The following is a 24,041-nucleotide window of genomic DNA, read 5'->3' on the forward strand; positions in this document are numbered from 1 at the left end:
TGCCGCGAGACACCCGACCCGGCACATGGCATAGACTCGTGCAATATCGGCAAAGATCGGATTTGGTTCAGGTTCCCCTTTAAGTGCAAGTCTCACCAAGCACCATAATGTATGTAGAATGTATGTTATTTAAACTTATTTTGTATTAGTGTGTGTGTGTGTGTGTAATATATATATATATATATATATATATATATATATATATATACACACATTTATTTATTTATTATATATATATAAATATTTTGTTTTTTCTTGATAAATTCAACACAGTAAGAAATACCACTGCACGACTACAAGAGACATTTGTATTTTATACGTTACTCAATGACACAATGGTAAAAATGGCACATAAATCAACCTAAAACAACAACCCTTGGCTTTCCAACCCAAATTTTTATTCACACTCTTCCAAAAAAAAGAAAAAAGAAAAAGAAACGGCAAATAAAATACTATTGTAGCTCGATTCCATCCAATTGTCAGTGTATATGCAGACTGGACTATTTGAACATATATTTCAAAGCTGATCGGAAACTACATGATCTCTTTCGGAAGTGTAAATCTGAAGCATAAGTAAAATCAATATTTTATAACAAACCTGAAAAACAACAAATGCTCATATCAGAAACATGAATAAAAATAGCAGAACACTGTCTAGTCAGGATAATTCTAGTTATGCATGTTACACACAAACAGATCACTGAATAACATGTTTACTAGAGTTTGTGTTGGGTACTGGTGATTCTGGAAACCAGCGATGGTTGATGAAACTGCACATCCAGTTCTTCAGCCCCTTGAAAGCACTGTGTGCACTTTAATGATATTACTTAGTGCTATCATTATCTATTTTCATTGTCTATAGCTGTAAATAGAAGCAAACACCTCATCATACTGACCCAAACAAGCAAACTAATGTTCTCCGCTCAGCACCAAACATAAGGATCAGCTCACCCAGTAAATACAGGTTTAATCATCCGAATTTATAAAATGCACACAATTACGCCATTTAAACCCATGCTTTTTTATCTCAGAAACAAAAACAAATTGTTTTATCGCTGTTATCCCATTCAATGAAAGCAGCAGTGAAAAAGCTGTGCATATTTTTGGGTGAACTATCCCTTTAAGGCATTCATTTGTGGGGGACGCTGCTTTTAGTTTAGTGTTCCACAGTCCCGCTCGAGAGATTAATCCATTTGTTGCTTCGTTTCTTCTCATCTTCTCTTCTCATCTTTGCCTTCCTCCAATTCCACCAAGCACAGCTCCAGGTTTTTGCGCCTGTCAGGGTGGATGTTATCTTTCATCTTTTTGTTGATGTATTTGACCACTTCCTCCGTGCCTTTGGCTTTGGGATGATAGTGATTGAGCAGGTATCCACGTAGGTTATCCTCGGTTCCTGGAGTCACCAATCCGACCAAAAAGCGGACAAACATGTCCAGATGTCCGGTCTGAGAAGCCAGCATGCGATCGATGGCGGGACGGTACATCTCTATCACAGAGCGATCCTTGTTCGAACTTTGTAACCAAGACATTTGGCTCGATATAAACACATTTTTCCCATGTTTCCTAAATGCCACATATACATACATGGCAGGCCATGTACTCCTGGATGGTAACGTGGACAAACTTGAAGACCCACGTCCGATTGTCTTCGCTCGCCCGCTTGACTTCGGTGGTTAATTCATCCCGAGAGCGCAAATCTTCGTAGGTCAGGTTAACGGAGATCAAATCTTCCACGGTAAACCAGTCCCGTCCATCCTGAATCATCCGATACGCCATTTTCCCCATCATCTCTATAAACGTCTTATCATCATCCCTCCACTTTTGCGCCTCCACGCTACAGCCACGATACTTCTCAAAGGAGCGGTTCATTTGGACGACGATGTACTGCGAATAAAACGCAGTGATGCCAGGTGGGTGTTTGCCGTACTCGGGATCTCGAAATGCTCGTTCGAAGATAAACGCCACCATCCAGCTGAAGAGAGGAAGGTGGCAGATGATTTCAAGAGCTTTGGAGCGTTTCATGTGGTTGAAAACCTTCCTACCGAGCTCGGGATCAGTGGTTCTCTTGGTAAAGTACTCTTCCTTTTTGTCGTCTGTGAATCCTCTCAACTCTACAAACCTGTCGATCAAATTTGGAGGAATTCGGTAGGCGGCAGTGACGTGACTGGTGATCCAAACTCGGGCATTAGGAAGCAACGTGCCTTTGATTAGGCTGGTGAGAAGGGCGTCTAGTGGTGCTTTCTTCCTGGCACTTGTTACAATTTCATTGTTTTCGAAGTCCAGTTTATGACGGCAAAGTTCTAAAGCATCAATAATGAAGAGACTCAAGCAATCTTCCTTCTCAATGAATCCGATGTTTTCAGCTTCGGCGAAATAGCTTGAGAGCGTCTCTAGGAAGCTCAGATCTCCACCTTTTGCATGGTGCAACTCCTTCGCCGGAAGTGGGAACACAAACTGAAAATCCTGATTGGTTTTTCCCTCCATCCAATCAATGATGACCTTATTTACGGCCACAGTTAGACCACAAGCAGGAATTCCCGTCATCATGACCGTACGGATTGGTTTTGGATCATTAGGAAGGGGGCAGAAGATGTCGGCAGCCCTGATTTCGGTCTCCTGGATCGTATACGGTATCCGTCGTACCTCATTCTCAAGGTTGATAGGCTCTCTGGTGCCTTTGATGACTGTTACAGGCTCGACGTAGACATCACTGATATAGCGCTGCTGACCTGGACGACAACGGCCCTCGTAAAGAGAGTAATAGCGCCTGTCGTGGGCTATTTTCAGATCATACTGTAACAAGGCTAGAAAGAAACAAAAAGACAAAATTACAGATTGAAGATGGGGACAAGGAATTTAATATGCTTTTTTTTACTTTGCAAAGTTTATTTTATACCACATTCTATACTGAACTATTAATCCATATTCAAAAATTAAAGGAACAGTTCACTAAAAAGTTATAATTAATTATTGAGACTTTACTACGATTTTTTCTCTTTCTGGTTACTCTTTTCTGTACATGTTTAATCAACATTGTGAGTCAGAAATAACCTTACACTACCGTTAAAGTTTTGGGTCAGTAAGACTTAAATTAATATTTGTATTCAGCAAAGATGCATTAAATTGATAATAAGTGACAGTAAAGAAATAATGTTACACAAGTAATTCTAATTCAAATAAATGCTGTTCTTTTAAACTTTCTATTCAATCCTGAAAAATAATGTATCATTGTTTCCACAAAAATATGATTTTCAACATTGATAGTAATGTAAATGTTTCTTGTCCATCAAATCAGCACATTAGAGTGATTCCTGAAAGATCATGTGACACTGAAGACTGGAGTAACGATGCTGAAAATTCAGCTTTGATCACAGGAATTAAATTAATATATTAAGTATTTTAAAATAATAATTTCACAATTAGGGCTGTCAATAGATAAAAACTTTTAATCACGATAGATCACACTCCAAAAGGACACCAAATAACTAAATTATATAAAGAGCCCATATAATTAATACATTTATGCACACCAAAGCACATGGAAAAAAAACATTGCCCTGAATTCTGAAAAGTTTTGTTCTGTATAGTATGTGTACAGTGTCACAACAAAGTCCTTGTTTACATTTTAGACAAGTCAAGTTGTGATACCGAACAGAGCCCAAGGGGAAAAAAAAAACAAAACAAAAAAACAAACAAACCCCTAAACCAACCGCCTTGACCGGACTATATACCTGCATATACCTACTACAATACACTGATCCATTCAGAATTACTAAACACAGCAACATACACATGACAAATCAAAGCATTATACCGAATATATGTGGAAACAATGTGTGTGTGTGTGTATATTGTAAAATACAATATGCGATCAAGAGCGGACATACACGGTTTAAGCATCTATATAACGGACTCGCTCATTCTTACTCTACGACTCCTATACATCACTGCAATCTTATTTACCTTGATTGCAATCCTCATCCATTAAAACTTTACTAGCAAGACGCTGGTTTGCTTTATTCAGCTAGGAAACATAGTTTGCATGTTAGGTCTGGGATAATACACCAATTTGTGATAGAATCGATCCATAATAATTGTGATATTTTCAGAATGCATAGCGATTCTCTCTCGAATTGATTCTGAGCTTAGTTTTTAACAGCAGATGGCGCTCTAAGCTAGTTTTTAACCGCACACTCAAATGCTCACAAAGAAGAGTGCTGGAGAGCGCTTGTGCGTTCGGCTGAGTAATGCAAGTTGTTAAATATACTTGCACCTCGGCTCAGAATGCTTTTATGATGCGAGAATAAATGTGTAAACAGCCCACTGCAAACACCCTTGTAATTCGCTTCAACCTTTTCGAACTTTATGAATGATTATTTTAGGTTTAAGTGGTGTGTGTAAAGAAATTGGAAGCAGGCAGAGTACGGCTGTTTCTAAAGCACATAGTGCCACCTGCTGTTAAAAACTAAGCTCAGAATTGATTCACGATACATTCGGGAAATATGAGGTAAACTCCTGACTCCAAAGATCATCTAACTGCGTGATGTAAATTACATTAATGACGCAATTTTATGTGCTCCAGTAATTTATTTGCGTTAAATTCTTTTAACGTGATAAGGATTTTGATGTAGTCACATGCGTTAACGTGTTCACGTTGACAGCCCTAAATTGCTGTTTTTACTGTGTTTTGATCAAATATATATACAGATATTAGGGATGCACCGATAGGATTTTTTGGGGCTGATACAGATACTGATTTTATCAAGCAATTATTGGCCTATTCCGATATTTTGTCACTTGCTCAGCTCAGTGCCTTCACGCAGTTAATAAATAAACCATCGGTTTGTTAAATAAATATCGGTAATAGATATCGGCGGCCGATACATTGATGCATCTCTAACAGATATACAATAAATTAATAAATAAAACAAATAAAAAAACCTCCACTAAAATATTAATTACATGATCATTATTGATGATTTAATGTACGTTTGAATACACCTAAAGCTCTAAAGTGATGAAAAGAGTAATGATAAGTTTTTTTTTTTTTTGGGAGAACTGTTCCTTGAGCGTCTATCAGGTGATTTGTGAAAGCTGCTGTACCTCTTCTACAGGTCTTCTTCAGGATTTTGGCCATATCATCCTTTCCGATGTTTTGGAGGTTTCGTACGGTGAGATACAGAGCCTCTCCCATCCCACAGACCTCAATCATTTTATCAGCCAAATCCAGCGGGTCATTAAGATCCGCTATCATCGGGTAGTTCTTCCTGAATCTGCAGTGAGAGCTTAGACTACGCTTATAATAGGAAATATCTGCTGGATGGAGCCGACTAAGACTGTTCACCATGGCCTGAATGAGACAAAAACAGAAACATCTGTAATATTTATCTCTATATAGCTCAAAACACATGTAAAAGCCATGTCGGGCAACCACTTAATTCTATAAAGCTTACTCTATCATATTTAATACGCACATTTCTAAGGTCTCTAAAATAAATCAACACGATCAAAACTTGACAAACCTGTTGTCCACAATCTACTACATGCCTTCTGTCGTCTGATTGATAGTTTATAAGTTTTTAGCAAGTAAAAGGCTTATTTGTTATTTGTTCATCTTTCAATTATCATTGTATTGCATTGCGTTGAATGTTTTAAAACTACAGAGCTTTAATCATAAAACAAAATATTTAAATATCTTTCTAAGACATTATTGGCAGATATAGAGTGATGACTGATATTTGTATGCATTTTATGCAAGTAGTCTGTAATAAAGATGTCATTGATTTACATTACAAGCATCAGAATTTCATCTTACTTTTTGGTCATTTAAATATCAGCATCTGCACAAAATTGCATATTTTTTCTCTGTTTAATAAAATTGAATAGAAAACTAAAAATTGAGCTGTTTCTCCTCGAGTTTGAGCTCCATATTCTCACTTTATCATATGAGCCATAAAAGGCTTATGTATCAAAAATGATACTCAAAACAAATATTTTGTCTAAAGGTTTAATAAACTGTTCCATTTTTTAAAAAATTAGATTTTTCTGACAACCATTTCAGAAACTAATTTTAATGTTATTCATTAATGCATCCAAGTTCTTGTTTTCTCCAAATTAGTGGAAACAAAAATAGCTACTGACCGTTAACACGTGGCGCAGGGTGAGGGAGCTGTGAGTGTGTTGAAACCGCAGACCAGAGCCCGGTGGAGGATGCGGCGGAGGCTCCTTCGGTTCATCAAAATATAAAACAATTTCATCATAATCATAATCCGGCTCCTTTGTCCGCTCCTCCCGCACCTCCATTGCAGCACTTTCATTCTGCTGCTCCGGCAGGTCTATCTCATGCAGCTCCTCCATGTCTCTGTCATTCGGCTCTTCATTTATCGCTCTCTCTGTCCTTACTTCGCTCTGCAGCTCAGATTGCTCCAGGTTCATGGACTCTCTGCTAAAGACAAGAAAAGTGAGTCTGGTGAGTATAGGTAAACTACTTTTTTAGATGCATGTGTGTGTTGTGGATGTAGTTACTCATATCGGGTAGGAAAGGATTCTTCTTTGTGCGTGATTGACTGTTGTCTCAGGAACGGTCCGTCTTGGTAGATGCTGGACTGGTGTGTATGTGTCCGTTCGGTAATCGCAGTCTCTGGTGATTCGGAGCGGTAAAGCCTGAGCCTGTACAACATATACATGATATAAATACATATATGGACCATGAAATGATTCATTTTTGTGACCACAACATTATTTTAGTGTACTTCATATAATGAAAAAAAAAAAAATAATAATAATAATAAAAATAATAATAATAATAATAATAATAATAATAATTTATATATATATATATATATATATATATATATATATATATATATATATATATATATATATATATATATATATATATATTACACACACACACACACCTCAAAACAAGAATGAACCATTAGTTTAAAATGATTAAAAGGAAGTGATTTCTAATGTACCAATTTCAAAAGCAGACTCGATCCAACCTTATTTAATATAAATAACTTGTAGTTTTTGTCATGTTTGACACGATTAATAAATCATGACATATTCACACTGATTTATCATTACTATTATTTATAGAATGAGACCCGGATGGTTTTGTGTGTGTTAATTTGTGTATTACTGTACCTTGTTTCTGTTTGTTTTTGCGGAGGTTCTTTAAAGTCATCATCATCATCTTCATCATCATCACTATGCATGGAGCCATAACTGCTGGGCGGCCGGCCCGTCATGATCCTCAAAAACAAATGTTAACATCAACGTTAAAACAAACACAATTAAATGCACATAATCAAAGCGACTCATCTGTGAGTTAACCTGACTGTCCACAAAATGTCTAAACCAGCAAAGACTTGCTTCTTTAAATGCAGATTGTATTTCAAGCCAAAAATCAAATTCTTTCCTGACAGAAATGGCTTGATATTTGATCAGTCAGATTAGGTGTCTAATACACATGCTGGTGGGAATGAAGCGATAATCATGATGTTCTTTGAACAGATAAAGGTCAGGTCAGAAAAAGCATCTTCTCATATTTCCAAGAACAAGAAAGCAACAAGTTCGCTTGGTGGTTTTAAATGGAATTACACAAAATTTACACCAAAATGTCTATATATAAATGTGAGAAAGTGGTTGAGAAATGTTTGAATAACGAAACACAGAAACAAGTGTGGATACCTAAAACAAAAATCATACTGATCAACAACTATTCAAAACTACTGGCTCAAATTAAACTCGCCTGTCCTGATATGACCTTAACAGGATAGTTCACTGAAGAATGTAAGTAACCAAACAGATCTCATCTCCCATTGACTACCATAGTATTTATTTTTCCTACTATGGTAGTCAATAGGGGATGAGATCTGTTTGGTTACTGCCATTCTTCCAAATATCTTCCTTTGTATTCAGAAGAACAAAGACATCTATATAGGTTTGAAACAACCTGAGGGTGAGTAAATGACAGAATTCTCATTTTTGGGTCAACTATCCCGTTAAAGAAGATCTCTGCAGTTGTTGTGTGATGATTTCAGATGCAATCCTAATCTATTATACCGAATTTACATGTATATTTATTATTATTATTATATGGTGTCACTTATTACCAGGGTCCAGTTGCATAAACATAGTAATAACTTGAAGCCAACTAGCAGTTGTGAAAGTTGGAAGCAGTATTATTTTTCGGTGTACATACCTTTTTATGTAACTGACAAGTTATGAACAGACAAAAATTGATCAAAAGCAGTTTATGCAACCAAGCAATGATAGTTAGACCTACTCGCTATGTGCAGTGTGTGTGTGTTATTTCTAGTTACAGTTTAGCATTTAGTTATTTTGATTTTAGGGCATTATTTGTCCTTTCTTTAACCTGCACTGCAGACCCGGTCTGGCTAGTTACAACTATGCTAACCTAAATCTTGTTTGGCAGAACTAAGGAAACAGGCCGGTTGGACGGGACTGAAATAAAAAAAGCTAAAGTCTCCACACACTTACCTATCCACTTCAGAATCACTATATTCACCAAAATTACTCATGATGATCCTTATATGGTCCTTACAAACAATAACATCACAGCTCCTGCTTCAAAAACAGGCACATAAACACATTTTACAGCCGAATAGGGAAATCACTCTTCGCCATATTTGGGAGTTATATAATTCACATAAAGCGACAAAAACGTACCCAAAACATGTAGGAAGCGCTCAAGCGTTAAACTGAAGTATCCAAAGACATCTAGTTGATCGGTTCGCTCTCAAAAACGAGCTTGAAACTTCGACAGAAATTTCATCTGTTAACGACGCGACCTCGCGAATCTCTTCCGCGTTTCCTGTCATCATGTCAGCGACGTCATGTACTTTCGGTTTCGAGCGCAGCTCTGCTAACAAATGATGAGCTGTTTCTGATGAGAGCAGTTCATTTCTGAATCAAGTCTTTGTAGAGGGTTTCTTAACAATAATAATAAAAAAAAAGAAAAGTGTTATACATTTTAGTTTAATATTTCATATAATAAAGCTTTACAAAAAAGTACTACTGCTGCAGTATAAGAGTGATCAACCTACCATAACATGGTAATGATATATATCACCATGGTTTTAAATAGCTGTATTTTAATTATTGTAATTTACACATATGTATCACAATGCATGACAGGCAGGCAGTCAGAAAAACAAAAAACGGAAAGAAAGACAGACAGACAGCAAGAAAGACAGACAGACAGACAGACAGACAAGCAGACGGCAAGAAAGAGACAGAAAAACAAAAACAGACAAAGACAGAAAAACAAAAATGGACAGAAAGACAGACAGACAAACAAACAAAGAAACAGAAAAAACAGACAAAGACTGTGACAGACAGAAAGACAAAAACGACAGTCAGAGACAAAAACAAAAATAGACAAAGACAAAAACATACAGACAGATGGATGGCAAGAAAGACAGACAGGTAAAAAGACAAAGACAGACAGACAGAAGGAAAAAAGACAGACAAAGAAACAGAAAAAACAAAAACAGACAGAAAGACAGACAGACAGACAAAAACGACAGAGACAAAAACAAAAATAGACAAAAACACAGACAAAGATAGGCAGAAGGAAAAAAGATAGACAGACAAAGACAGAAGGAAAAAAGACAGACGGCTGGCAAGAAAGACAGAAAAACAAAAACAGACAGACAGACAGAAAGACAGACAGACAAAAACGACAGAGACAAAAACAAAAATAGACAAAGACAAAAACAGACAGATGGATGGCAAGAAAGACAGACAGGTAAAAAGACAAAGACAGACAGATAAACAAAAACAGACAAAAACACAGACAAAGATAGGCAGAAGGAAAAAAGACAGACACACGGCAAGACAGACAGACAGCTAAAAAGACAGACAGAAAGAGACAGACAGAAAGACAGACAGACAGACAAAAACGACAGTCAAAGACAAAAACATACAGACAGATGGATGGCAAGAAAGACAGACAGGTAAAAAGACAAAGACAGACAGACAGACAGACAGACAGAAGGAAAAAAGACAGACAAACAAAGAAACAGAAAAAACAAAAACAGACAGAAAGACAGACAGAAGGCAAGACAAAGACAGACAGACAGACAGACAGACAGACAAAAACGACAGTCAGAGACAAAAACAAAAATAGACAAAGACAAAAACAGACAGATGGATGGCAAGAAAGACAGACAGGTAAAAAGACAAAAACAGACAGATAAACAAAAACAGACAAAAACACAGACAAAGATAGGCAGAAGGAAAAAAGATAGACAAAGACAGAAGGAAAAAAGACAGACGGCTGGCAAGAAAGACAGAAAAACAAAAACAGACAAAGACAGACAGACAGACAGGAGGAAAAAGACAGAAAAAAAAAAGACAGACAGAAAAACAAAAACATACAAAGACAGACAGAAGGAAAAGAGACAGACAAAGACAGAAAAACAAAAACAAAGACAGACAGGAAAAAAGACAGACACACGGCAAGACAGACAGACAGACAGCTAAAAAGACAGACAGAAAGAGACAGACAGAAAGACAGAGACAAAAACGACAGTCAGAGACAAAAACAAAAATAGACAAAGACAAAAACATACAGACAGATGGACGGCAAGAAAGACAGACAGGTAAAAAGACAAAGACAGACAGACAGACAGACAGACAGAAGGAAAAAAGACAGACAAACAAAGAAACAGAAAAAACAAAAACAGACAGAAAGACAGACAGACAAAAACGACAGTCAGAGACAAAAACAAAAATAGACAAAGACAAAAACAGACAGATGGATGGCAAGAAAGACAGACAGGTAAAAAGACAAAGACAGACAGATAAACAAAAACAGACAAAAACACAGACAAAGACAGGCAGAAGGAAAAAAGACAGACAGACAAAGACAGAAGGAAAAAAGACAGACGGCTGGCAAGAAAGACAGAAAAACAAAAACAGACAAAGACAGACAGACAGAAGGAAAAAGACAGAAAAAAGACAGACAGACAGACAGAAAAACAAAAACATACAAAGACAGACAGAAGGAAAAGAGACAGACAAAGACAGAAAAACAAAAACAAAGACAGACAGGAAAAAAGACAGAAAGACAGGTTAAAAAGACAAAGACAAAAACAGACAGAAAGGAAAAAAAAAAAAAAGAGACAGAAAGACATAGAAAAACAAAGACAGACAGACAGACAAAAGAGACAGAAAGACAGACAGCTAAAAAGACAGACAATATATAAAGTCTTTAGTATGGTTAACAGTAAATATGAACCTTTAAAAACTCCACTACAAAATACATTTAATAAAATTCTTTTATTTCAAATATATTATTACAAAACAATATGCCAATCTATAAAGTGTAGAGAAGACAAACAAACAAGAAAATGATAGATAAAAATAAATCCAGGGTTTGTCCAGAAATGATCCTGGACTTCACCTGTGGAGAGAGAAGGCAGTATCAGAAAGTTCATGAAATACAATAAAGAGAGGCATTACCTCCTATCAGCAGATACATACAGTCAAATGCTTCAGGACAGACGGTCTGCACAGTTACTTCTATTGCTCTCCCTAAACACACACAAAATACTTTTTTTAAACGTAGACTTAAATATTGTGCCGATTCACCATCCATTAGTCTAAATCTAACCAAATAAGATCTACCAGCTCAACTGAAGTCTCAAACAGTTTTTCCACTTCTGGTGGTTCAAGCTTCATGCTGTTTGTACCTGTTTGGCATTAAAGGTTTTGGAAGACTTGTTGCGGCGGCATTTTCTCAGTGCCGAGACCTGAGGAGATCTGCCGTTAGCGGCGCTGACCGCAGGCCGCAGGCCACGACTGGCCACTGTGGGAGTTTTACAGGCGTCCTCACGGAGCTTAAGGCCTCGCCGCAGCAAACTACCTCCACCACTGCGCTTCGGCGTATTAGCAATCACAAACATCACAGATTGCTTTTGCTTAGGCTAGAAATGAAAAGAGAAAGGCAGAATTATGTGAGTGTGTGCACATCATATCTGTGCACTTATATAAACTACTCTACCTGAGAGTTTGAAAGTCTGTTGGCATGCCGGCTCTTAACTGTCGCCGTCCGAGAGATGCAGCTCGCCAACTTCTTCAGCAGCAGCACATGGATGAAGATGATGCAAAGGATTGCACATCATTCAGAAAAGACTTCCTTAATGCCTGACATGAGATAATTCTAACTTTTGGAAATGCAAGTTTATTGAACCTTTAGACTAAGTTTGCATACGTGTTTTTTGCTGTGCATCATATTTGATACATCAGGATCATATAGTAAGATATTTTGATAATTCATGGATCATATAGTATGATATTAGCAAGAATATGGAGGGGAAAAACACCTCAATTTTAATCAGAGGTGCAAACTGAGCAAAATATGCAATTTGGTGCAAATTATGCAATTTACACGACCAACAAGTAAGATGAAATTCTGATGTTTGTAACGTAAATTAATGAGATCTTCATAACAGTATAACAGTCTACTATTGACATTAAACAAATATCAGTCGTCACTCTATATCTGACAATAATGTGTTTAAATGCTCAGTTTTATGAGCAAAGCTCTGTAGTTTTAATACATAATGCAATACAATGATGATTGAGAGATGAACAAAAACCTTCCTCAAAAGCCTGAGGATCATATTTGATGCCTTGATTTTACAAAAAAAAGATTAGTTGCTTCAGTCCAGTAAGTGCTCATTTTGAAATATTACTAAAATATCTTCTTACATTTACTTTATGAAAGGTTTCACAGAAAAAAGTCTAAACTATCAAACAGGCAACAGAAGGCATGTAGTAGATTGTGTGCGACAAGTTTTTCAGCAAAGTTGATATGTAGAAGCCTTAGAAATTTGTGTATCAAATATGAAACAGTATGCTTTATAGGGTTAGAGAAATATTCTCCTTTAAAATTTAACAAACATCCTAAAAAACAAAAAAAAACAAAAACAATCTTCATATGTACATGTTCTCGTTCTGTCGTACCTCAGGTGTGTCAGGTGTTCCATGCAGATAGAATCCCGGCCGCTTGTGAACCTGTGGGGTGTGTTTATTCTGTGATTCATGCAAGTGCAAAGTGGCACTCTAACAACTACATATGTATTGGAAGTTATCTACATCAGAACCTTTTAAAGGGATAGGTCACCCTAAAATGAAAATTAAGTCATCATTTACTCACCCTGCTGTTGTTCTAATGCAATACACCCTTTTTTTTTGAATCACAAAAGGTGAATTTGTAAAAAACATCCCGCTCACACTGGTCGTTATAATGGCAGTGAATAGCGACCAGCATCAAGCTTTTAAAAAAAGCCGTAAAAGTAATACAGAATGGTCCAATGCTACATGTGTCATCCATTCAAAGTGTTCTGGGGCTATATAATAGGGTTTGGTGAAGGAAAAAAAAAAAAAAAAAAAAAATGTAATGTAACATTACGTAATGAAAATCCTGACCTTGGCCATTAGTCTTCTGTTCACGGCGTGCATTTGTGAAACTCTATCACCACCGCAATTCACTCCGACTTGCCCAGAAAAAAAAAAAGAAATGAAGATATGAGAAATGAAGATGAATAAAAATGCGACATGAAATACAATCCATGTACATTCTTCTCGGAGGTGAATATATCCGTTGTGTTCGTCATAACAAGAAGTAATAGCGTTCACATCTGTCAACTGTCATTCTGACTGTCATCAGACAAACTGAGATATTCAACTCGGTGAAGAAAATGCACGGATACTTTTTTTGGATTTCTAGGCGTCATTTTTTTTTTTTTATTAATCTTAAATTTTTCACAACTTGTGTTTTTCTGGGCGAGTCAGAGTGAACTGCAGCGCAGATAGAGTCTCACAAATGCACGCCATACACAGAAGACCAACAGCCAAGGTCAGGTTTTTCCTTATATAATACATTAAATTTCATCTGTTTTTCACCAAACATTATAGACCCAGAACACTTAAAATGGACCACACGTGTAGCATGGGACCATTCTGTGATACTTTTGCATCTTTTTTAAAAAGCTTGATGCTGGTTGCTATTCACTGTCATTATATGGATGAGCGTGAGCAGCCCGAAAAAGAAAAAAGGGTGTATGGCATTGGACCACCACCAGGGTGAGTAAATGACTTAATTTTTATGTTAGGGTGAACTATCCCTTTAATGCCAAGGTCAGGACCCCCATTGGACCCTTTTCACAGACTGTGATAACACGTTTTCACAGTATAACAAAAAAAAATTAAAAAAAATAGCAATTTTAATATTTTCATTGTTAAAAATGTAATGTTCGCTTATAACACTATACTTTGTGTTATATTACATTAAATTAGTTAACGCTGTTGTTCTAATGCAACGCCTGAGGAAGCAACAGCAAATTTGACATCTTTTTCCACTTCTAACCAACATAATCTCTCGATAACTTTCGTAAAACTGTCAAAACGCCATTTTCTTTTGCTATTGGAGCAAATGGGAATGTAAAAATTACATTCCTTTAACCACTATAGAAGTTTACCTAACTATGACAACTTACGATTTTGAGAAAAGGGTCCATATGATATGAAAAACCCATTTAACATTTAAAATCAGCCATAATTTTTAAATCAAACGAACAATTTTAACAAACAAAAACTGAAACGAAATCAAGTTTAATCCTTCTGAACAGAACTTACCATTAACCGGTTAATAATTTTATTTTATTGTTCTAAGATTTTAATTTGACAGTCAACGAATCATGAATCCAAATAGTACGGCCTATGCAAATGTGACACTGACGCATCCGACGTGAGCGAAATGCTCGCGCTCAGCTTTCAAGTCATCATAGGTAAGTCGCTGACATTGGCTTTTGAATCTCAGGAGTTTTTCCGAGGATGTCACCAAAGTTAAAGCATCACATTTAAGTGAAAATGAACGATGTGTTGTGTGTTTTGAAACCAGTGAAAATTGCAAGTTAGTGAAGAAACGCTACTATTCAGGAAATGAAAAAAAAAAAAAAAAAAAAAAAAAAAAAACTTTAAACAAGTTAGTATTGTGGATTCATGTATGGTCAGACACACGCATGTCATTATATTATACATACACTTAGACTTTCTCTGCATCTCACGTCCTCACTGTCATCGATCGTCTTCCTCCACTCTTGCAGACGTTTCTCAGCAAAGTCCACCTGAAACAAACACAACTGCATGTGAAACTAAAACTGAAAACTACAGTAGGCTCAAAAGAGAATTCAGTGTAAACCATTTAGTAGCTTTTCACTTTGGCCTTCGCCTGGTCTTGTTCCATCTGCAGGGTTTTCTCAAGAGATGTCCTAATCTCCTGTGACTCCTGGTATTTACTGCTGTAATGCTGTAATTGTTTGAATAATATCTTCAGATTCTCCAGGAGCTCCTTATTCTGCTGCTCCCATTGTTGAGCAAGATTTTTAAGAGTGAGAATGCCGGTCTTTTGTTTTTCAAGTTTCAGCTCCAGCTGAGCTCTAAGCCTATCAGACTTCAGCTGTTGATTCTTCATCTCAGTTTTAAGAGCACTTATTTGAGTGTCCCTCTCTGAGGAAAGAGCTGAAATCTCAGCTTGAAGTTTCCTGACGATCTTCTCAAGCTCCTGAACTTTTTCTTGAGTTTGAAGGCTCTCGATTTTGTTCAAAGCCTGACAAGAAATAAGCTTGCAAATTAATAAAAAAAAATTTTTTTTTGCATCCTAGCCATTTATACAGTTAACACAATGAAGAAAGATTCACTCAGGTATGAATAAATACTTTGTGTGAAACGGCCTTGTTCAACTCGTGCTCAAGAAACTCCTTTCTGCTCCTCCACTCAGCCTGTGACGTTTCATGAGCCAGCGTGAGTTTGGTAACTTCCTCCTCGGCTCTCGCCAGCTGAGCGAAGATGTTTCACACCTGATGAGTCCAGAGTGAGAGCGGGGGGTATAAAAACAAAGTAATAGTATAAAAGTATCCCACCTGAGCAGAGAAAGTTTGGTTCTCCTCGATTAGTTCATGCATTTTTTTCTCTTTCTGGCGATTTTCGGTTTTTAAATCTTGGCACTGCTTCAAAACCTCATGCACTCTGTGGAGAAGACTGTACAAGGAAAAAAACAAACAAAAAAAAAAAAACATTTGTTAATCCACTAACTAACATGAACTACCAATGAGCAATTTTTTTTTTCATAGAATTTTACTTTCTTTAGTGCGTAATGTTGCTGTTTGAGCATGAAAAAGATCTATAAAGTTGCAAAAGCACAAAGTCCCTCCAGCAGGAGTTATTCTCTATATCAGTGTCACTGTTTCTGAACTCCCTGAAACGCCTCCATTGTAGTCTTGAGTTTTCCTATATCACAATATTCCTCATTTAAATAATTCATATGCAGAATAAAAGGGCGGGCCTGGTTGAGTTAGTTAGTAATGTGTTGAAACTCGTGGTTATGGTAAGGGGTGGGACGTTTCCCCAAACACGCTCAAAGCGCTTGACCAATCACAACACACTGCTCCAGCTGACCAATCAGAGCACATTGTGCTTTTCAGAAGGAGTGGCTTCATTGAGACAGTAACTAAACAGAGCGTTACTGACAGACAGGGAAGAGAGGAGAAATGCTTACTCAACCTTAACCTTCTTGCGCCTCACCTCTCGTTCTTCTCCTGCAGCTCCAGCAGAGCAGCTTTATGGTCTTTCTCCAGTTCTTGTTGTTCTCTCAGCATTCGGTCCACCCTATGCTGCAGCTGGATAATCAGACCCTCTGTGGGCGAAAAAGAGGGAGAAATTCAACCAAATTTACAGCAGAGTTTACTTTATTTACTTCAGACAGCATAAATTATACCTTTTTCTGAGATTATGTTGATCTGATTGGCCAGTTCTTTCTCCAGCGCATCTTTCATGTCTCGCCCATGTGCCAATTCTTTTCGGAGTCTTTTCAACAATTGTGGTGTGCTCATTACATCCTGCACTGGAGAGCTGGAGATCAAGGATGTTAGAGTTAATGACCTTTAACACAGGGCGCGGCAAGCAGTGGAATCGATGCGCGGCTGTCGCTTTCTCTCATAGTCGAAGCATTTTGTGCAGTCGAGGTGGTGCTCAGGGTGGACATTTCCATAGTTACAATCAACAAGGTCACATTTGTTTTTAGCAATCAACTATGACATTTTGCAGGTATTTGTATTTCTACCTGGCAAACCAACTGTTACACTCATTTCTGATGGATCATACAACCAATAACTGTTTTCAATGTGAATATATTGTAAAATGTAATTTATTCCTGTGATCAAAGCTGAATTTTCAGCATCATTACTTCAGTCTTCAGTGTCACATGATCCTTCAGAAATCATTCTAATATGCTGATTTGATGCTCAAGAAACATTTTTGTTATAATCAATGTTGAAAACTCTTGTGCTGTTCATATTTTTGTGGAATGCATGATGCATTTTTTTTTAATCAGGATTCTTTAATTAATAGAAAGTTCAAGAGAACAGCATTTATTTAAATAGAGTTCTTTTGTAACATTATAAATGTCTTTTTATCAATTTATTGTGTCCTTACTGAATAAAAGTATTAATTACTTTCAAAAACAAAAATAAAAACATTTTGAATTGTAGTGTGTGGAGTTTACCATGAAATCAGATGATGCAATGATGCAAGGACACCCACCTGACCAAGCTACAGGACACCGTGACAAGCTCTTGAAACTGAACTCTGGTGGGTTTTTCGAAGCTCTTGATAAACGGAGACTTATCATCGGTGTACAAAGGCGACCAGCAGCTGCTTCCACTGCTGGAGGTGGAGAAGGTCACGTCAGCTACGGAGTGAGACAGAGAGAAGAAGGTTAACATGCCATGCTAACATCTAATGCAAAGTTCAGGGTGAAAAATGGGTTAAAACATAAAAAGAACAAGATTTCTTCAAAAGACTAACATCACTACAAATCAATAAGATGCATTTTAGGGACAGTAAATTAGCAAATGTGATAATGTGGCTACTTACAGGCTTTGGTGAGGAATTTATTTAGGTCATCATCTAAAGACAGACCATCAGCATCATCTTCTACAAAACGAAACATGGATGCGATCATCAACTGACACAGAAAGACAGAGCAAGAGAGTCAGTTGAGAAAATTCACAGATGTCCCAAACTGTCAGTCAGTACTGAACACTCACCCCCGTCTTTACATCCAAAGGTATCATGTTGTACTTTGTAAAACCGCAGTAACACAGAACAAGCACCACCTGCACAGCACATATAAAACACAAACAGAATTTTCTTCCTAAACACTGAAAGTGCACATTCAAATGATTTTTCCAAACACACACACACACACACACACACAAAAGAGAAAAGTCTTTTTAAAATGTCCATTTTAAAAACACATTCCCCAAGTTAATGGCTTTCATGTTTTTAAACAGAACATTTATATGAATGAGAAAAGTCTTGAATACATGCAAGAACACATCTTCAAAATTTGAATGTCTCCAAATGAGGGTACATTAATTTAACATCAGGAACAGTTCTTGGGATTTATAATATGTAAGAAAATTTCTTATTTGACACACAGTTATGAGGGTCTACAGAGGTCAACTAAATGTACTGTAGTTCAAACATTAAAGCATGGTGCTAGCAACACCAAGGTCATGGGTTCGATTCCCAGGACATGCATGAACTGATAAAATATATACTTTGAATGCAATGCAAGTCGCTTTGGATAATAAACAAAGAATAGCAACTATAATAAGAGTCTAATTCAGAGCACAAAACAAACAAACACACACCTTGGCAATCTGAAGCTCCAGCTCGATTCCCTGACTAATTTTCCATAACATGAGGGATGCCTGTCTTGGGCTGAACTGAAAGTCATCTGCATGTTGAAGGAAATAAAGGTAAGCAGTAGTTTACGCAAACATGCATGTGTGGAACCATCGCACAGGGAGCCCGAACACTCGACAGGCCCTGTCGGCAGGAACCAGCAACTCTCTGTGTGGCGTCCAGGACTACGGCACCGCTCGGCTCTGCAGCCACACTGGGACAAACCACAGTCTGAATATTCATGGCACTTTGACCTGGAATCGAACCTGCAACCTTTTCATCCACAGTCCAACTCCTTATCCACTGAGCCACTGATACTGTTACATTTTCAACTTGTGTAATGTTGCTGTTTGAGTAACTCAATATCTATATACTGTCTCTGAACGTCCTGAAACGCCTCTATTGTAGTCTTGAGTTTTCTTCGGGAACGAACACATCATAATATTCCACATTTAAATAATTCCCGCTCAAGGCATATGCAAAATAAAGGGGCGGGGCCTGGTTGAGTTTGTTAATAGTATAACGAAACTCGCAGTAATGGTAAGGGGCAAGACATTTCCCCAACACACTCAAAGCGGTTGACCAATCACAACACACTGGTCCAGCCGACCAATCAGAGCACATTGTGCTTTTCGGAAGGAGGGGCTTCATAGAGACAGGAACTAAACAGAGCGTTACTGACAGACTGGGAAGAGAGGAGCTGCAACAATGGAGAATATGGGGGAAATAGTGCGTTTTATCAACATTCAAGCATGAAAACCTATTTTTGTAAACCTAGAATAGCATAAGTGTTTCTTCTTAAAAGGGGACATATCACTTTTTCTGTGTTTAAGTGCTATAATTGGGTCCCCGGTGCAACTACCAACCAAGAAAACGTGAAAAAGGACAACCCAGTAACTTTGCTTTGGTAAGCCTTTCTCTGCAAGCATGTGAAAAAATGAGCCGCTCAGATTTCTCTCCCCTAGTGATGTAGTAAGGGGATTTTATTACAATATTACTGCCCTTTAATCTGTACATTTCCACCAACGGTGCCGTCATTTTGTTTTCGCAAGCAACAACGGTGTACCAGTTCTAATGCCATAGCAAAAAATGCAACAAAGGGGGTAAGACTGCTTATATCGCTGAGACTTATATTTCATCTTGTGAAAAGGAGCCTAATAGGTCCCCTTTAAAAGATCAGTCTGACAGGTTTGGGTTTGCTACTCACCCTGCAGTATGCTGAAGAACATTTCCATCATATTAGGAGATGGTGACAAAAATAAACCATCATGGGACTCTTTCCCTTGTCTACAGAACAAGATGACACACATTAACAAATACATTTAAACATACTAATTTAACAGATTCTTTTATCCAAAGTGACTTACAAATGAAATAAGCTAGAACAAATAAAATGCAGAACGGAGAGTGCAATAGTGACTAGTTGTCTATATATTTTCTCAACAGGATTTCAAAATGAATTTAGTTTGCATTAGGTTTGTAAACATCATGTGGTATTTTGCGGTTTAGACTACAAAAAAATGCCTCAGATCAAAGTGAGTAACCAACTCAGTTATGAAAAGGCATTCCTATCGTGACCATCACCACATCACAGCTCACACTCTGTAGGCAAGCTTAAGGAGTCGATGACCGTCCATCATCTGGGTGATTTTGTTAATAGGCTCCTCAGGACACACACTGTTGATCTGTCAGAAGAACATCAGTCACTGTAAACATGTCTTTAAATGTCATGGTGTGATACATCAAAATATGACAGAGTCGACTTACCCATGACAACAGTGCTGCTTCCTTAACCCCATTCAACTCCATGATAGACACTAGAAATAGATAACTACATTCATTACACAGAATGTGGATTTATATGAATAGATATATCCACTACAGTGGCCGAGAGACCTCAACGTGATGCAACTGAAGAAAACACATGCAAATAGAAAACAAACCTAGCAAATTAAGAAAACATCAGTTTGACAATGTATGTGCTGCAAATACTCTCAACACAACCAAATACAGAATGCGATACAAATACTTACAAGTGACGAACCTGGCTGGGACATGATTGTTGTTTAGAGTCTACTCGTCAGTAGTGTTGGGAGTAACGCATTACTATGTAACCTGAGTTATGTAATCAGATTTCTTTTTCATGTAACTAGTAACATAACGCATTACTTTTTCAATTTACAAAAAAATATCTAAGTTACTTTTTCAAATAAGTAACGCAAGTTACTTTTTCACATTTATTGACTGACAGCTCTCCTATCCCCATGTTGAGAGAAATAAAGGTCAGAGGTGTTGTGTGCTCTGTGAGAACATGATGGTTATTGTAGTTCTAGACTAAATGTGAGCATGCATTTACTCATCTCACTAGCATGAAAACATTCAGTATTCCTCAAAATAAATAAAAACATCGAAATGCAAACTCAGAATTTTACGCAAACATATAATAATTAACTATATTAAATTACACAAATATATTTTATGTATTTAATCTCACTTTATTAACTAATGTCTTTGCTGCTGAACTTCAATGATCTAATTTAACCATACTAATAAGCAAAAATTACTTTAGATATTTAGAAATAAGAGTGGCAGCACAGCACAGCTGAAAGGTTTGTTTGAGCTGCGCCCTCTACTGTACATACGTAAATATGCATTTACTTCAGCCTGAGGCTTATTCATTTCACTTGTTGTGAAAGGGCCTTAAAGGTGCAATATGTAATAATTTTGCAGTAAAATATCCAAAAACCACTAGGCCAGTGTTATATATTTTGTTCACCCAGGTACTTACAATATCCCAAATGTTTCCAACTATTTGTAAATCGTGAGAAAATTGCAATTTTAACCAAGGCTCCGGGACGTGTGAGGAGTCGCCTGTCAATTGCGTCATACCCGCGTTACCCTCGGTTTCCGGTTTAATTTTGTAAAAACCATGGAAACACCAAAGACGCTTTAATATATTACATGTTTTAATAGACAAGGGAACAGCTGTTTGGTTACGTTTATAGACAGGAAACTAATTGTTATAAAGCTCAACACGTTTAGTCTTATTGTTTTTAAACATCTAAAAAATTTAAAAATCGAATTTTCTTAATTTTTTTGCAAGTACCATGCTTTACCATGCCACAGAGAAACACTATTTTGTCAAGTAGCTAACATAGCATAATCAGATGCAGCTTTATTTTTAGTAATACGTTTTAAAATTAATTCCATGCCATTTATCAACACAAGCCATCCAGCATTTAATATGATATTCTAAAATTGATCTATCTTACTGCAGTGTGTCTCAAACAAGTGTCTCACAGCAGCCACCGAGCGAACGCACAGAGTAACGTTATAACATCATTTTCAACACTCTCCAAAGTATCTAATATGATAAACAGAGCTGCGTTACCTCATACTCATGACCGGAAAAGCGGAAGCGGCGCCAGCGACTGTGGCATAATAAAAGTTCCGCTGCTTGTGAGGCGTGTGTTGCGCAATCACTACAGCGGCCTCATTCAGCTCCCACAACACTAGGTCCTGCTCTGTTTCATACTACAGTAACGTTAATAATCGCATCCATGAACATGAACGCGCTCAAACTTGTCATCATCAGGCTACGCCTTTGTTTTGAATAGGCCTCTAGCGACCTCTAGCGGACAGAAATCTTACATATTGCACCTTTAACATTTGCCAAAAAATATATATTTTTTTTGTTATTAATCAACAAACAAGCAAGCCCAGCTGAGAAAAAGTAATGTAATGCATTGTAGTAATGTAATGCATTACTTTTCATAAAAAGTAATTAAGTAACGCAATTAGTTACTTTTTAGGGAGTAACGCAATGTTGTAATGCATTACTTTTAAAAGTAACTTTCCCCAACACTGCTCGTCAGTGGTGTTGTTGATGACCTGAAAGGTAAGGGTTTTTTCCTTATCATCCTTATATGTAAGTTGTTAGAATTTTCAGCGCGTTTCTGTATGTGGTTGCATTAAGTACCGTTATGTGCAGCAACAGAACAGAAGAACAGAAGCGTTCCCATTAGAATTAAAACACACACTCGATCAATTAAACACGATCTGTTGGTACAAAACTAGCAGGCACATACACTTAATAATGAAAACAGAAATTGTACCACAAAAAGATGAAACTCCAGAACTCAACTGGTTAAATATGTGGGTATTTTACAACATTTTACCTCCTTAAAATGTATGACAGTTTCAAAAGCTTCACGGACGCGCGGACATGTGGTTTGGTTTACCTCTGATGTTTCAACAATGCCAGAAGAAATGTCATCATAAAATAATAAATAACAGCAGGTATCATTACATAAATGAATAAACGAGATGTTTTACCGTATTTGATTGACTGAAACACTCGGATACAACCTCTCAGTAAAACTAATAACGACGCAGCAGTGCGTTCACTAGTAGTTTAAATGCAAGATTACGCAAAATACCGCCCTCTATGCTCATTGGCTATCGTAAATTACGTGGCCAATGGAAACACTTCTCTTTCCAAAATGACACGAGTTGTCGTAGTAATCAACGTTACTAAAGTCGTTTATAAATTCATATTTTAAATTTGAATAAACTAAAAACTGTAAACTAGACAATGTAAGGAAAATAAATATAAAATGTGGGTGTGGCTAAGAAATCTCAATTTAATTGTGATATCAACCTCAAACAACTTGGTTTGATGTATTTTGATTTTCTAGCAATGTTAATGTGCAACCTATTTTAAAAAATATATATTTTGTATGAAATAAAAAAATGTTTCATGCACTACATTTACATTAATAAACTTAAAGTTAAAACATTTAAGCACAAAAATGTTATATAAGTGCTTTCACTTCAGTCTTCTTTCAAGAGGCCAAACTTTGACTTACAGAATATTCCAAAACATTCGTTTATTAATTACAACCTCTTAAGTTTATAAACTCCATTTTCACATATAGCACAAAAATAATAGGGGATGACAGGTGTAAGTTAAGTTCTTCAACTAAATGTAAATGCTGTTACTAATATTATGATCTTCCAAATAAAGTTACACCCCCTTAAAATAAAATCACCAAACAATAAAAATTGCACATTTAAACCACCTGATATGTGTAGCTGACTTGTTCATATTCAATGATTTACCTGATGATAGAGGTTTGAATGCAATCCTCCGGGAATCAAGAGTTTGACAGGTATCAGGTAAGTTTGATCTGACAGGCACATTCATCTTAACTTTTAATTGATAAGGTTTTTTTTATCTCTCCAGTTTT

The 24,041-nt window shown here is 36.9% G+C and overlaps 2 protein-coding genes and 1 non-coding gene across 14 annotated transcripts; all 3 read right to left on the reverse strand.

Annotated features, from left to right (window-relative positions):
* Positions 1 to 294: 294 nt before the first annotated feature.
* Positions 295 to 8,861, reverse strand: nlrc3l (NLR family, CARD domain containing 3-like). 4 transcript variants are annotated; one of them, XM_051862765.1, is made up of 7 exons: positions 8,701 to 8,861; positions 8,512 to 8,598; positions 7,153 to 7,260; positions 6,526 to 6,669; positions 6,142 to 6,442; positions 5,104 to 5,350; positions 295 to 2,804 (listed from the first exon to the last, which is right to left on the reverse strand). In XM_051862765.1, the coding sequence occupies exons 2-7, from the start codon at positions 8,550 to 8,552 to the stop codon at positions 1,564 to 1,566; spliced, it is 2,082 nt and encodes a 693-aa protein (XP_051718725.1). In that variant the 5' UTR covers positions 8,553 to 8,598; positions 8,701 to 8,861; the 3' UTR covers positions 295 to 1,563. The 4 variants fall into 4 exon arrangements, with proteins under 4 accessions (XP_051718725.1, XP_051718722.1, XP_051718724.1 ...); XM_051862762.1 differs by having other exon boundaries at positions 6,142 to 6,445; positions 8,701 to 8,860; XM_051862764.1 differs by having other exon boundaries at positions 6,142 to 6,445; positions 8,512 to 8,595; positions 8,701 to 8,854.
* A 2,436-nt stretch (positions 8,862 to 11,297) lies between these two features.
* Positions 11,298 to 23,241, reverse strand: LOC127495714 (nuclear mitotic apparatus protein 1-like). 9 transcript variants are annotated; one of them, XM_051862774.1, is made up of 19 exons: positions 23,128 to 23,241; positions 20,560 to 20,609; positions 20,392 to 20,477; positions 20,000 to 20,079; positions 18,759 to 18,844; positions 18,150 to 18,218; positions 17,977 to 18,067; positions 17,644 to 17,791; positions 16,820 to 16,953; positions 16,627 to 16,738; positions 15,966 to 16,083; positions 15,762 to 15,881; positions 15,263 to 15,652; positions 15,087 to 15,185; positions 13,006 to 13,056; positions 12,041 to 12,112; positions 11,730 to 11,963; positions 11,521 to 11,571; positions 11,298 to 11,440 (listed from the first exon to the last, which is right to left on the reverse strand). In XM_051862774.1, exons 2-18 carry the CDS (start codon positions 20,599 to 20,601, stop codon positions 11,560 to 11,562), a joined length of 1,944 nt encoding a protein of 647 aa, XP_051718734.1. In that variant the 5' UTR covers positions 20,602 to 20,609; positions 23,128 to 23,241; the 3' UTR covers positions 11,298 to 11,440; positions 11,521 to 11,559. The 9 variants fall into 9 exon arrangements, with proteins under 9 accessions (XP_051718734.1, XP_051718728.1, XP_051718730.1 ...); XM_051862768.1 differs by lacking the exon at positions 11,521 to 11,571 and adding an exon at positions 22,971 to 23,035 and having other exon boundaries at positions 23,128 to 23,210; XM_051862770.1 differs by lacking the exon at positions 11,521 to 11,571 and having other exon boundaries at positions 15,087 to 15,170.
* On the reverse strand, positions 18,892 to 19,020 carry LOC127496356 (small Cajal body-specific RNA 14). Its single transcript, XR_007925322.1, has one exon. It is a non-coding gene; the product is annotated as a small Cajal body-specific RNA 14 (non-coding RNA).
* Positions 23,242 to 24,041: the final 800 nt, after the last annotated feature.

The sequence above is a fragment of the Ctenopharyngodon idella genome, chromosome 15 (genome assembly GCF_019924925.1).
Source record: "Ctenopharyngodon idella isolate HZGC_01 chromosome 15, HZGC01, whole genome shotgun sequence".
Taxonomy (NCBI): domain Eukaryota; kingdom Metazoa; phylum Chordata; class Actinopteri; order Cypriniformes; family Xenocyprididae; genus Ctenopharyngodon; species Ctenopharyngodon idella.